Source organism: Salvelinus sp. IW2-2015, linkage group LG4q.1:29 (genome assembly GCF_002910315.2).
Source record: "Salvelinus sp. IW2-2015 linkage group LG4q.1:29, ASM291031v2, whole genome shotgun sequence".
Taxonomy (NCBI): domain Eukaryota; kingdom Metazoa; phylum Chordata; class Actinopteri; order Salmoniformes; family Salmonidae; genus Salvelinus; species Salvelinus sp. IW2-2015.
This window is the reverse complement of record NC_036842.1, coordinates 83,617,047-83,630,987: the sequence shown is the minus strand read 5'-3', so window position 1 is coordinate 83,630,987 and position 13,941 is coordinate 83,617,047. Positions and strand designations below refer to the sequence as shown.

At 44.2% G+C, this 13,941-nt stretch overlaps 1 protein-coding gene across 1 annotated transcript in view; it reads left to right on the top strand.

Annotated features, from left to right (window-relative positions):
• The window catches only part of LOC111962665 (spondin-1-like), a 93,692-nt gene extending 92,214 nt beyond the window's left edge, over positions 1-1,478 (top strand). The window contains exon 16 of the mRNA XM_023985921.1: positions 135-1,478. Coding sequence (XP_023841689.1) covers positions 135-304 — 170 coding nt within the window. The 3' untranslated portion in view covers positions 305-1,478. The remainder of the gene's footprint in view (positions 1-134) is intronic.
• The last annotated feature ends 12,463 nt before the right edge of the window (positions 1,479-13,941 follow it).

Below are 13,941 nucleotides of genomic sequence, written 5' to 3'. Positions count from 1 at the left end.
AACCTAACCCCTATTCTAGCTAACGAAATGTAACACTAAATGGAGTGTCTTGGATTTACACACAGAATAATACAAAATGCTCTGAGACCAGGTTGGAAACCCCCCTCTCTCGTCTCATTGACTTGGTCCCACAGGTTGTAAGATGAAGCCCTGGTCCAGTTGGACGGACTGTACCAAGCACTGCGGTGGGGGGATCCAGGAGCGCTTAATGGCTGTGAAGAAGAGAGCCAAGAGTGCCCCTGCACAGGTCACCAGCTGCAAGGACAGGAAGGAGATCCGTGCTTGTAATGTCCAGCCCTGCTAGGGGGCTCTGCTGTCTATTTGTGTTTATCTTTGTTAGGGCTGGGGGGAGGAAGGAGAAACAGACTGTCAGTGTTGATTTAGCCTGGGTTGGCAGTCAGTGTGATGGATACAGCACCTGTGTGTTGGAGGGAGATGAGAGATTCTCCAGAGACTCCATTACTGTGGATCACTGGGCTGAGGACGAGACCAGCGTCAGTCATTAGTCTTATAGTAGCCTCCTCACTCAGCAGGCCAATGTATTACTATGTAACCAACATACAGTACACCACAACTTCACAATCACACACAACACATCTTTTTTTACAATGTTATTTTTGTCTTTATACTACAGTTGTATTGGCTTTACTAGCTAGCACTGATAACACTCTTTCACTCTTGCATGTCTAACGTTTCTCAGTCAGAAGACTTCACTGGTAGTGGCCCTAGACTTCAAAATGTGGCCAAATGATGATGATAACCATGTTTTAAAGGGCACTTGCAGATCTTAGAAATAGCCACTTCAGTCCAGGCCTCCAGTCTAGGGCATCAAAAGGAATTTGCATTTGGCATTTTTCCTGCCCCCAATTTCTTTATCCGCATCAGAGAGTTGAGTTTCACTCCAGCATTCATGTATCATTAAGGCAGGTCTCCAAACTTCACTGTCCAGTTGATTTGAGCATAGTAACCCTGCTGGTATAACCACAATACTTCATACAGGTTGTACAAAGTAGCTCTGTATACACAGTAAGACTTTTTTGGAAAATCAGTGTTGATTGTATTGAAACGTTATTGAATGAAAATACCAACCAAGTAATTTATAGAAAATATTGTATCCTGTGTTTAGTTTGTTAATTTGACAATTATATTCCAAGACAAAGCACAGGTGAACAATCATTACAGGTTTTTGTATGCCTCAATACATTATTATTTTCAAGACAAGAATCTGTTGTGACTTTTTATTCCATTGTAAGACATGTAAAGTCTTAAACATGCCTCGTTGAGTGTGCATAATTACATATTTTGTTTCTTTTGTTGTTGTATTTTGATAAGAATGTCAGACAAGACTCTTTCCAAAGTCATATGTAGATGTTCTCTCCGTCATTTTATCAGTCCTCTCTCTTTCTTCTTTTGCCTCTATACCATATTACTATTTTGGAATAAATCACCTTTACCATAAAAGTAAACGTCATAAATCATTTTGTGAATGTCTTTTTGCTCATCTCCCACCTTTTCTATAGACATGTACTGTTTTGTCCTGTCCAATGATTTGCCCACTTAAAGCACTTCTAGATGATTGTAGAAGCCATTCTTTCATAAAGCTCTCAACAAAATAATCATTGAGTATGAAAGTGAGTACCCAGCTCCAGGTTTAGAGAGATGAGCCACCTCCCAGCTTCAGGTTTAGAGAGATGAGCCACCTCCCAGCCCAACCTGGTCTCAGAGCATTTTGTAATATTCTTGTAAATCTGAGAGACTTCATTTATTACGTGTAACGTTTTGTACGGTATGTATTCATTTGTGGATGTCCTTCACCCATTTCGTATGATATGTTCCAAATTCCAATTAGTATTAAATGTAACAAATTTGCAACACCCCATGGGTCTCCCGGTCGCGGCCAGCTGCGACAGAGTCTGGATTGAACCCAGAATCTCTAGTGGCACAGCTAGCACTGCGATGCAATGCCTTAGACCACTGCGCCATGTTACAAATTTGCAAAAAGTACAATATTTAATGGATTTGTTACGAATATGCAAAATATTTGCGATATTACGAATTCTAGCTAGGTGGCTAACATTAGCTAGCTGGCTAACGTTAGCGAGGCTAGGGCCTCCCGAATGGCGCAGTGGTCTAAGGCATTGCATCACAGTGCTAGCTGTGCCACTAGAGATTCTGGGTTCAATCCAGACTCTGTCGCAGCTGGCCACGACCGGGTGACCCATGGGGTGGTGCACGATTGGCCCAGTGTCGTCCGGGTTAGGGGAGGGTTTGGCCGGCAGGGATGTTCTTGTCCTATTGCGCACTAGTGACACCTATGGCGGGCCTGGCGCAGTGCACGCTGACACGATCACCAGGTGTATGGTGTTTCCTCCGACACATTAATGCGGCTGGCTTCCAGGTTAAGTGGGCATTGTGTCAAGAAGCAGTGCAGCTTGGTTGGGTTGTGTTTCGGAGTCCGTACGGGAGTTGCAGTGATGAGACAAGACCGTAACTACCAATTGGATACCACGAAATTGGGGATAAATAGGGGTAAAAAATACATTTTTAAATACATTCTTTAAATTACATTAGCTGGGTTAGGGTTAAGTTTAGGAGTTATGTTAAAGGTTTAGGAGAAGGGTTAGCAAACATGCTAAGTAGTTTAAAAGTTGTTTGTGATGAGATTCGAACAAGCAACCTGTGGGCTGTTAGACGTCTGCGTTATATGCCCACCCATCCAACCCAAACCAACCACACCAAACTTAACATACCGTCTCATACTAATTTAGGTGTTCTGGATGTACTTTTACTATGTTACGTCTAGTCTATGAGACCAGGCTGCCATTTAGAGATGAGCCACATCCCAGCTGCACTGTATCAGAACAGCCAACAGGGGGAGAAAGAGCCTTGATTATAAATGTTCTGCCAAATCAGCCCTGTACCTCAGTTACTGTTCAGCCACAAGTTTACCAGGGATGTCATAGATTTAAGAGAACAAATATCAGATAGACTTTCTTTGTTAAAGTAAGGTTCAACGTCAAATGTAAATTAAATGTCAAAATACAAGAGTTGCATTCCTTTCTTGAATTTCAAAAGCGGAAGAACACTTGTATTTCAATAAGGCGTTATATCCTGCCACTGGAGCCATGGTAACAAACACTGAGGCCTACATTGCACACTCATGAAAGATTTACTATGAATTGTGGGACAGACACTTGCCGATACAGACATTAAATATCCATGGTGGGGGGCTGAGTGAGGCATCCGCCGAGACAAACAGTGATAAATGGCAGAGTACACCACCCTGTGGATGAAGGGGACTGGGGGCGGTGGGGTTTAAACCGCTCTCTGTCTCCTGACCTTTTCTGCCTCTCTTCCTCTGTGTGACAGGCAAATGCCACGGTGTACCGCCAGGTACCACTCCAAGGTAAGGCTTCATCTCCCTGTCAGATCTAGCCTTTAAGCAGGGGTGTCAAACTCATTTTGCCCCAGGGGGAGCATTCGGTCTTCAATGAGGTCCGGAGGGCCGCACTGAAAATGAGTTATATTTCCTTGCCGTCAAAACAGTCTTCTATCCATCGTTATAGGAATTTTCGATACTCTCCGACTGTCTAGATTTCATTTCAGTGATTATTAGTGAGCTGGACACAGTCAAGAAACTGTATGAATGTAGGTCCTTTATCATTTCTACACAGTTTAGATTTGGTTTCAGTCATTTAGTTGCATAGACCACATACATTTACAATGTTTGACACCCCTGCTTTAAAGTTTTGGTGTTGGAGATACGGCTGAGATCACTGAAAATGTCACCAGGGCCATTTTCTACTGACACCCCAGCTAGGAGTTAGTCTTTATTGCTATGCCTAGTCTTGTCTACCAGCTGACTCTAGCAGTGAGCCTAGAGACAAGGTTACTATTTGCCGAAGAGTAAAGGCTTTTAGAAAAAAGGGCAGGAGACAGAGAGCGGTTTAAACCCCACCAAAAAATGTGATCATATTACCCAGTGCTAATCTCCCTACACTGGCTTCCTGTTAAGGCAAGGGCTGATTTCAAGGTTTTACTGCTAACCTACAAAGCATTACATGGGGGTTTGCTTCCTAACCTTATCTTCCGATTTGGTCCTGCCGTACATACCAACACGTACGCTACGGTCACAAGACGCAGGCCTCCTAATTGTCCTAGAATTTCTAAGCAAACAGCTGGAGGCAGGGCTTTCTCCTATAGAGCTCCATTTTTATGGAATGGTCTGCCTACCCATATGAGAGACGCAGACTCGGTCTCAACTTTTAAGTCTTTACTGAAGACTTATCTCTTCAGTGGGTCATATGTGAGTGTAGTCTGGCCCAGGAGTGTGAAGGTGAACGGAAAGGCTCTGGAGCAACGAATCGCCCTTGCTGTCTCTGCCTGGCCGGTTCCCCTCTCTCACTGGGATTCTCTGCCTCTAACCCTATTACAGGGGCTGGCTTCTGGTGTCACTGGCTTACTGGTGCTCTTTCATGCCGTCCCTAGGGGGGTGCGTCACTTGAGTGGGTTGATCTTCCTGTCTGGGTTGGCGCCCCCCCCTGGGTTGTGCCGTGGTGGAGATCTTTGTGGGCTATACTCGGCCTTGTCTCAGGATGGTAAGTTGGTGGTTGAAGATATCCCTCTAGTGGTGTGGGGGCTGTGCTTTGGCAAAGTGTGTGGGGTTATATCCTTCTTATATATCCTTCCTATCCTTCCTATATCCTTCCTGTTTGGCCCTGTCCGGGGGTATCATCGGATGGGGCCACAGTGTCTCCTGACCCCTCCTGTCTCAGCCTCGTATTTATGCTGCAGTAGTTTGTGTCGGGGGGCTAGGGTCAGTTTGTTATATCTGGAGTACTTCTCCTGTCTTACCCGGTGTCCTGTGTGAATTTAAGTATGCTCTCTCTAATTCTCTCTTTCTTGCTCTCTCTCGGAGGACCTGAGCCCTAGGACCATGCCTCAGGACTACCTGGCATGATGACTCCTTGCTGTCCCCAGTCCACCTGGCCGTGCTGCTGCTCCAGTTTCAACTGTTCTGCCTGCGGCTATGGAACACTGACCTGTTCACCGGACGTGCTACCTGTCTCAGACCTGCTCTTTTCAACTCTCTAGAGACCGCAGGAGCGGTAGAGATACTCTTAATGATCGGCTATGAAAAGCCAACTGACATTTACTCCTGAGGTGCTGACTTGCTGCACCCTCGACAACTACTGTGATTATTATTATTATTTGACCATGCTCGTCATTTATGAACATTTGAACATCTTGGCCATGTTCTGTTATAATCTCCACACGGCACAGCCAGAAGACGACTGGCCACCCCTCATAGCCTGGTTCCTCTCTAGGTTTCTTCCTAGGTTTTGGCCTTTCTAGGGAGTTTTTCCTAGCCATTGTGCTTCTACACCTGCATTGCTTGCTGTTTGGGGTTTTAGGCTGGGTTTCTGTACAGCACTTTGAGATATCAGCTGATGTACGAGGGGATATATAAATACATTTGATTTGATTTGATTTAGAAGATGACACCTCCCTGTCTTTCATCACTTCTGCATTCTCCCCATAGTTCCCACTCCTCCCCTTCCCAAAGCCAGCTGAATGGCCTGCCTCTTGCACCTGGCCCTTCCTGTGTAGAGTCATGTGTCATTAAAGACTGCTCTCAGTGCATGTTGCTCTCCAGTCATCTTCAAACACTCAGCCTTCAGAGATATAATGGCTGTATTATGGGTAGGCTGCAAATCATTGCCAAAACTCATGGACATGTAGATGAGCTTCGACTCTGGCCTTGTTGTGGCTCCTGTTTACATTCAGACCTGGCTTCATAAAGTGGCTCTATATTTTCTTTGTGCATTTCAAAAGGTCAAAAGCTGAAGCGTTACAGATTCCGCGATAGAAATGTAAAAGTAATTTCCAATTGAGCCGATATAAGCAGCGTTTACCGGGAATGCAGTCTCTCCCAAAGCTGGAACATTGCCTTAAAATTTAAATTATGCTGTAAAGCTGAATTTCCACAATGCGGATTGAATAGAGCCCATTCAGTGACAAAAGCCCCTGTTTTTTGGAACTTTTAATAAAACACAGTAGGTGGTTGTTTTCTTCAGAGATTCACTACAAGAACAATACGCTAAGATAAAGGCCTGCCATTTACTATGATCTGAATATTCACAGTTTAAAAGATATTTAAGTATTTCTGTTGAATGATGTCTGATAATAATTTATTGAATATGCAAATTAATCAGCATTCATAGTTTAATAATATAGCAGAGGAAAGAGAAAAACCTTGATCATTTTGTGATTCATTTATACCATTATCACAATGAGGCAATATTCCCCAGCAACCATCAATTTCTTCAGGCACAGGGCCCTGGGATGCATTTTCACATGTTCATTATGATTCACCCCACACACATGATATACAGGCCTACTTTTCTATTGGGTTTTGAACAATAGGTCCTGTTTGGCGTAGGAACTGTAGGTAGTGATCATGTATGAGAGGTCTGAATCTGGTTACCATGGGTTCACTCAGTCAACTATCACCCTAACATCTGACATGTCTCTGCTGCGTGTTCCATCCCCATGCAACCTTCTCTCCCTCTCACCTTGCCATCCCGTGATTGCTTCTGCACTATCGTATCCCGGTGGGCTTAATTGTGTGGCGCTAACCCATACAGAGCTGTGTTCGCCCTCATTGTAAACAGAAGCACAGCAGCAGGCGCTTTGAAGAAGGAATGGAAACGCTGCTGCTACTGAGGGAGCTGGTCTTTCTCTGGCCAGACAGGTTGTGAAGCACAGACCACAGTCTCCCGCAGGAACCTATCAGCAGGGGGGAAGAGGGAGGGTAAGTGTTGACATTATAAAACATAGTACATACACTTCTCCCATGCAACTTCAGGAGCTGGAGGCTGACCATTGATCTGACATATTGAGAAAAATCTATTTAGTGAATCGACCGGAGAGAAAAATATAATTTGTAATGCATATGACGTGAACTTATTTTCCAATCGCCCTTTCAAATGTCTTTCCTACTGTATCATGCTATAATTTGTTGAGCCTATAGGTCAGGGCTTTGTTGCTGCCATGATGGATGGTTAATAAGATATGTGAATTTCATGATGTAGCAAATCAATAGCAAGTCCAGACATAGAAAGGCCTTGCTGCAAATGGCTAGACATGACTACTGCCTGTGCACACAGGGAGCTCAGGAAATGCCTCATAGTAAGGCTCTGTAAAACCATATGACAAGTGTCCGAACCAAGTACGACCAGTAATTGTTTACTTTAAAACAAAAATGCTGAAAGCTACTAATGATGAGGAATGTCATGACCAGTCCATAGGTTTACTTCAAAACAATATTTTAACACAGTAAAATTAGCACAGCAGAATTGATACAAAACTAAGTTGTTCTTCGACAAAAATGAAACGAAAGCTGGGCCACTTTGCTCAAAGCAAATTAATTCATTAGAACATTGAATTCATTTGATGCATTTATTCATTTCTCTGCATGGTATTCTCCTTTAATGGTCCTCCCAAATGCCCCAATTATTTCACAGTCCATACCACGGAGTAATATAATAATAATAATATACGCCTTTTAACAGACCCTTTTATCCAAAGCAACTTACAATCATGCGCACATAATGTCCTATGGGACCTCACCTGATGATGATTATATTGGACCAATCAGCTATTGTTGATTTTTTTTTGTGGTTTGGTTAAGTCCACTGTGTTTTCTGTTCTTTGAATGACTGTGTAAACAACAGGAAGGGAACTAGACAGTAGGCTCCTTCTGTAGAATACCAGAATAGGATTGTTGATGTTGTTGTTGTTTTGTCAGAGGACAAGGTATAATAGGCATGTGCTCCTCTGCAGTGGGATCCTATAGGGCTCTACTGCAGGTTAGAGAGGAGTAAGAGATTCTGTTTCTAAATGATCTGTTCTCTCTCCCGAAGTCTGAACCAAGCAAACTCATCCAACACAGATTGTGTATGAGCCTGCTCTGAGTCTGTTCCATTCTGTTCTGTTCTGTTCCGTTATGTTCGATTCTGTTCTGCTCTGTTCTGTTCTGTTCCATTCTGCTCTGTTCTTTTCCATTATTTTTTATTCTGTTCCATTCGGTTCTTTTATGTTCTGTTCCATCCGGTTCTGTTCTGTTCTCCTCTGATGTGTTCTGATCTTTTCTATTCTGTTCTGTTCCATTCTGATCTGTCCTGTTGTTACATTCTCTTCTATTCTGTTCCATTCTGTTATGTTCCATTCTGTTCTGATCTGTGCAGAATGTGCCTTTATCTCATGTCTGAGGCTAACTATCTGACTGTGCTTTTCCTGTCAGTGTCTCAGTGAGCTGGTCTCTACAGTCTCTCTTCTCCCTCTCCTCCCTAATAAGAGCACATTAATGTCTTGGCCGGGTTATTGCTCACTATTCCCTTTTAGGCATCTTCAATCCCTATATTGGTGGTGATGAGGCCAGGGGCCTGGGGCCTACCGGCCCCTCAGAAGCTCCTCGTTACCTAGAGAGATAGCAGCTCACTGCCCTATGGCCCCAACACATTCATATTTTAGTATGTTGACTTGGCAAAGTGTGCTGAATGGATAGCACACAGCCCATGGCCAGCAAAGGCACTGAAATGGGATCTAATGGGTTGAACTACAGGGAAATATGGTGGCAAGCACAATAACCCGGTGATGTGAGGTTTAGGTGTGCTGGATGGAAAGCTAGCAGAGGATGCTTGTTAATGACTGTCATTCAATAAAAAGACATGCATCTTGTTTGTTGAGATGCACTTTCAAAAGGACAGAAATTAAACACACTTCTCTCAAACTGGTCCAACCTCACCAGGGCTAAAAGCCATATTCAATGGACTACTTTTCCTTTGAAAGAACATCTTATGACACAACAGGGACTGTGAAGAGACACAGAACATTTTGATATATTTTGTATTGTATTATGTATTGTATTATACATTGTATTAACTATTGTATTATATATTGTATTAACTATTGTATTATACATTGTATTATGTGGTGTTATTATATTGTGTGTTTTATGTATGTTATTTTGTTTCCTGTGTGGACCCCAGGAAGAGTAGCAGCTGCCTTGGAAACAGTTAATGGGGATCCTAATAAAACACTAAATACTTCCATTCCCTGTGAGAACCAAATCCTTACTTCTACTCTCCAAATATACATTTCATGCCTAAATGCACAGTTGAAACATAAAACATGCAGTATAAGTGAAGAGTAGATCCGCTCAAGGGCATTCATTTCAGAAACCCTCTGAACAGAAGATCTCTGAAGACATGCTGAATTAAATATAGGCTGGGGCAGAAGCCCACCATGTCATAAAAAAGACTATAGCAGCCACCACCACCATAGCTGTCACACTGGAGAGTGAGGCAGTGCTGAAAATAGGTTGGTCAGAAGAGTTACTGAGAGATACGTACTGTATCTGAGCGATAAGAGAGTAAGATGCCATTTCTATACAAATCCATATATCTTAACTCTCTCAGATCACAGAACTAATTCATTTACTGACTAAGAGTGTTAACTAGTATGGAGTTTGAACATAGCCGCTTGACATACAGTGTATTGGACATAGTGTAGTGTGGACCCATACAAATTCGTTTTCTGACCAAGAGTGTTGACATACAGTGTATTGGACATACTGTAGTGTGGACCCATACAAATTCGTTTTCTGACCAAGAGTGTTGACATACAGTGTATTGGACATAGTGCAGCCCTTTCCTGCAGTCAACTGACCAAATCGCCCTCTAATGGCCTCAAGGGTGGAATTTTCATAATTTCATAATTAATAAATATTATAAAAATAAAAAAATTATGAAAATCCGGTGTTTCTATGTCAAACGGTTTTGTTATATTTCAGTCTTCTGTGAGGTATATAAAGTGTAATATTGGGGTGCAAACTCAAAATGTAATACATTTCTACTCTATATCTGACATGGTACAGGTGTCTTCTTTTTTTAAGCCCATAACCATGTGTGTGAGGTGTATACTTTTGTTTCAAAGTAGATTTATTTAAGACTTCCAAGAATCACTTTGTGTGACCCATATTTAGTCCACTGCAATAATTAAACCCTTTCCCTGTGGTTAACCCTGTGATGTGTGGGATTCTCTCAATGGAGTCAATGGACATCTCTGGTCCCATTGTGAGAGGAAAATAGTTGCCATGGATATGTAAAGTCAGTGTAAAAGGTTGTGTGGGTGAGCCAATCCCCATGGGAGGATTACTGTGTTCTCCACCAGTATTCACCATGGCTATGTCAACATATACAAACACGCATTCAAATCGTTGTTTTAATGCTATTTATTGTGTCACCAAAATGTGACGTATACAGAAGGTTTTGTCCAGACAAGACATCTGAAAAGAACAGAAAGACCCGCACACTGAATATGCTCCCAATTACCACCTTTATTGACAAGGATGAAAACTGATTACGTTGACATGACATCTCCCAGGTAGTTTSTGTTCCCAAAATGTTCTCCTTTTTTCAAATGCGGATACACTCCGATGTCCATAATTAGCCTACAGTCTCAGAAACACAAGTCCTGTTGCTAAAGACATATTATGCAGACTGCTTGTCAGACCATGAGACATCCTGAAGATCGGTCTTCTCGCGAAAACGTCTGTAGCATCTGAACAGTTTGGCTTACTTCACGAGTTTTAAAGACCAGACATTGAAATGGGTTTAGAATATTTATTGAGGAAAATGATGTGAGAAGGATTCAGGAGAGAATGGGCCAGATGAAGGATCCAGGGGTGTGGACTCAAGAGTTCGGCTTGGAGTCTCAGGTAGACATCGTCAGGCTGTGGTAGTTAGGCTGCTGTGGTGATGGCAAAGGATACAATCTCTTGATGAGGCTAGTAAAGCAGAGTGTCGTGCAACGCAACATGCACTTCAGAACACAGCAAGCATGTTGGTTTGGTCAGGTTTAAGTAGGGTGGCAGTGGTGGAGGGGGATTAGAATGTTGGTTTTGTCAGGTTTAAGTAGGGTGGCAGTGGTGGAGGGGGATTAGAATGTTGGTTTGGTCAGGTTTAAGTAGGGTGGCAGTGGTGGAGGGGGATTAGCATGTTGGTTTGGTCAGGTTTAAGTAGGGTGGCAGTGGTGGCAGAGGGGATTTTTAGAATGTTGGTTTTGGTCAGGTTTTAAGTAGGGTGGCCGTGGTGGAGGGTTAGAATGTTGGTTTGGTCAGTGTTTAAGTAGGGTGGCCAGTGGTGGAGGGGGATTAGGGTGGCAGTGGTGTGAGGGGGACCTTAGAATGTTGGTTTGGTCAGGTTTAAGTAGGGTTGGCAGTGGTGAGGGGGATTGATGTTGGTTTGGTTCAGTTTAAAAGCCGATAGATGAGTGGTAGGGGGAATTAGCATGTTCGTTTGGGTCAGGTTTGTAAGTGCGGTGGCAGCTGGTGGAGGGGGAGGGGATAGCATGTTTGGTTGGATCAGGTGTTAAGTAGGGGTGGCAGTGCTGGGATGGTAGGAGGGGGATTAAGAGATGTTGGTTTGGTCAGGTTTAAGTAGGGTGGCAGTGGTGGAGGGGATCTTAGAAACTGTTGGTTTGGTCAGGTTTAAGCTAGGGTGGCAAAGTTGGGTTTTGTTGGGGGGAAAGGTTAGAATGTTGAGTTTGGGTCAGGTTAGTAAAGGCGTGGCAGTGGTGGACGGGGGATTAGAAATAGTTTGGTGTTTGGGTCAGGTTTAAGTCAGGCGTGGCAGTGGTGGAGGGGGAATTACCACGCATGTGGGTTTTGGTTCAGGTTTAAGTAGTTGGTCAGTTGTTGAGGGGGATGATAGAATTTGGTTTGTTCAGGTTTAAGTGGGTGGCAAGTGGTCAGATGGGGGATTAGAACTGTTTGTTTGGTCAGGTTTTAAGGGGGTGCATGGGTGAGGGGGATTAGCTAATGTTTTAGTTTGGGTCCAGGTTAAGTAGGGTGGCATGGCTGAGAGGGGGATTAGAATGTTGGTTTGGTCAGGTTTAGTAGTAGGGTGGCAGTGGTGGAGGGGGATTAGAATGTTGGTTTGGTCAGGTTTAAGTTAGGGTGGCAGTGGTGGGAGGGGGATTAGAATGTTGGTTTGGTCAGGTTTTAAGTAGGGTGGCATGGGTGGAGGGGATTAGAATGTTGGTTTGGTCAGGTTTAAGTAGGGTGGGCATGTGTGGAGGGGATTAAGAATGTTGGTTTGGTCAGGTATTAAGTAGGGTGGCAGTGGTGGAGGGGGATTAGAATGTTGGTTTGGTCAGGTTAAGTTAGGGTGGCAGTGGTGGAGGGATTAGAATGTGGTTTGGTCAGGTTTAAGTAGGGTGGCAGTGTGGAGGGGGATTAGAATGTTGGTTTGGGTCAGGTTAGTGGGTGCAGTGGTGGAGGGGGATTAGAAATGTTGGTTGTCAGTTAAGTAGGGTGGCAGGTGGGAAGGGGGATTAGAATGTTGGTTGGTCAGGTTAAGTAGGGTGGCGTGGTGGAGGAATTAGAATGTTGGTTTGGTCAGGTTTAAGTAGGGTGGCAGTGGTGGAGGGGGATTAGAATGTTTGGTTTGGTCAGGTTTAAGTATGGTGCAGTGGTGGAGGGGGATTGAGAATGTTTGGTTGGTCAGGTTTAAGTAGGCGTGGCAGTGGTGTGAGGGGGATTAGAATGTTGTTTGGTCAGGTTTAAGTAGGGTGGCAGTGGTGGAGGGGGATTAGAATGTTGGTTTGGTCAGGTTTAAGTAGGGTGCACAGTGGGTGGAGGGGGATTAGAATGTTGGTTTGGTCAGTTTAAGTAGGTGGCAGTGGTGGAGGGGGATTAGAATGTTTGGTTTGGTCAGGTTTAAGTAGAGGTGGCAGTGGTGGAGGGGGATTAGAATGTTGGTTTGGGTCAGGTTTAAGTAGGGTGGCAGTGGTGGAGGGGGGATTAAATTGTTGGTTTGGGTCAGGTTTAAGTAGGGTGGCAAGTGGTGGAGGGGGATTAGAATGGTTGGTTGGTCAGGTTTAAGTAGGGTGGCAGTGGTGGAGGGGATTAGAATGTTGGTTTGGTCAGGTTTAAGTAGGGTGGCAGTGGTGGGGGGGATTAGAATGTTGGTTTGGTCAGGTTTAAGTTAGGGTGGCAGTGGTGGAGGGGGATTAGAATGTTGGTTTGGTCAGGTTTAAGTAGGGTGGCAGTGGTGGAGGGGATTGAATGTTGGTTTGGTCAGGTTTAAAGTAGGGTGGCAGTGGTGGAGGGGGATTAGAAATGTTGGTTTTGGTCAGGTTTAAGTAGGGTGGCAGTGGTGGAGGGGGATTAGAAATGTTGGTTTGGTCTCAGGTTTTAAGTAGGGTGGCCAGTGGTGGAGGGGGATTAAGAATGTTGGTTTGGTCAGGTTTTAAGTAGGGTGCAGTGGTGGGAGGGGGATTAGAATGTTGGTTGGTCAGGTTTAAGTAGGGTGACAGTGGTGGAGGGGGATTAGATGTGTGGTTTTGGTCAGGTTAAGTAGGGTGGCATGTGGTGGAGGGGGATTAGAATGTTGGTTTGGTCAGGTTTAAGTAGGGTGGCAGTGCGTGGAGGGGATTAGAATGTTGGTTTGGTCAGGTTTAAGTAGGGGTGGCATGTTGGTGGAGGGGGGATTAGAATGTTGGTTTGGTCATGGTTGGTTGGGTTTAAGTAGGGTGGCAGGTGGTTGGAGGGGGATTAGAATGTTGGTTCTGGTCAGGTTTAAGTAAGGGTGGCAGTGGTGGAGGGGGATTAGAATGTTGGTTTGGTCCAGGTTTAAGTAGGGTGGCAGTGGTGGAGGGGGATTAGAATGTTGGTTTGGTCAGGTTTAAGTAGGGTGGCAGTGGTGGAGGGGGATTAGAAATGAGTTGCAGCTGATGCGGTTGAGAAGCTGCGTTCACAGCATCTAGTTAAAGTGTTATAACATGCATGGAGCTGATTGGAAGTTAGTAACAGCTGGTGCTTGTTGAGTTAGTAGGGAGCTGCGTTCAAGGCAACTAGTTAAGCGTTGCATTCAG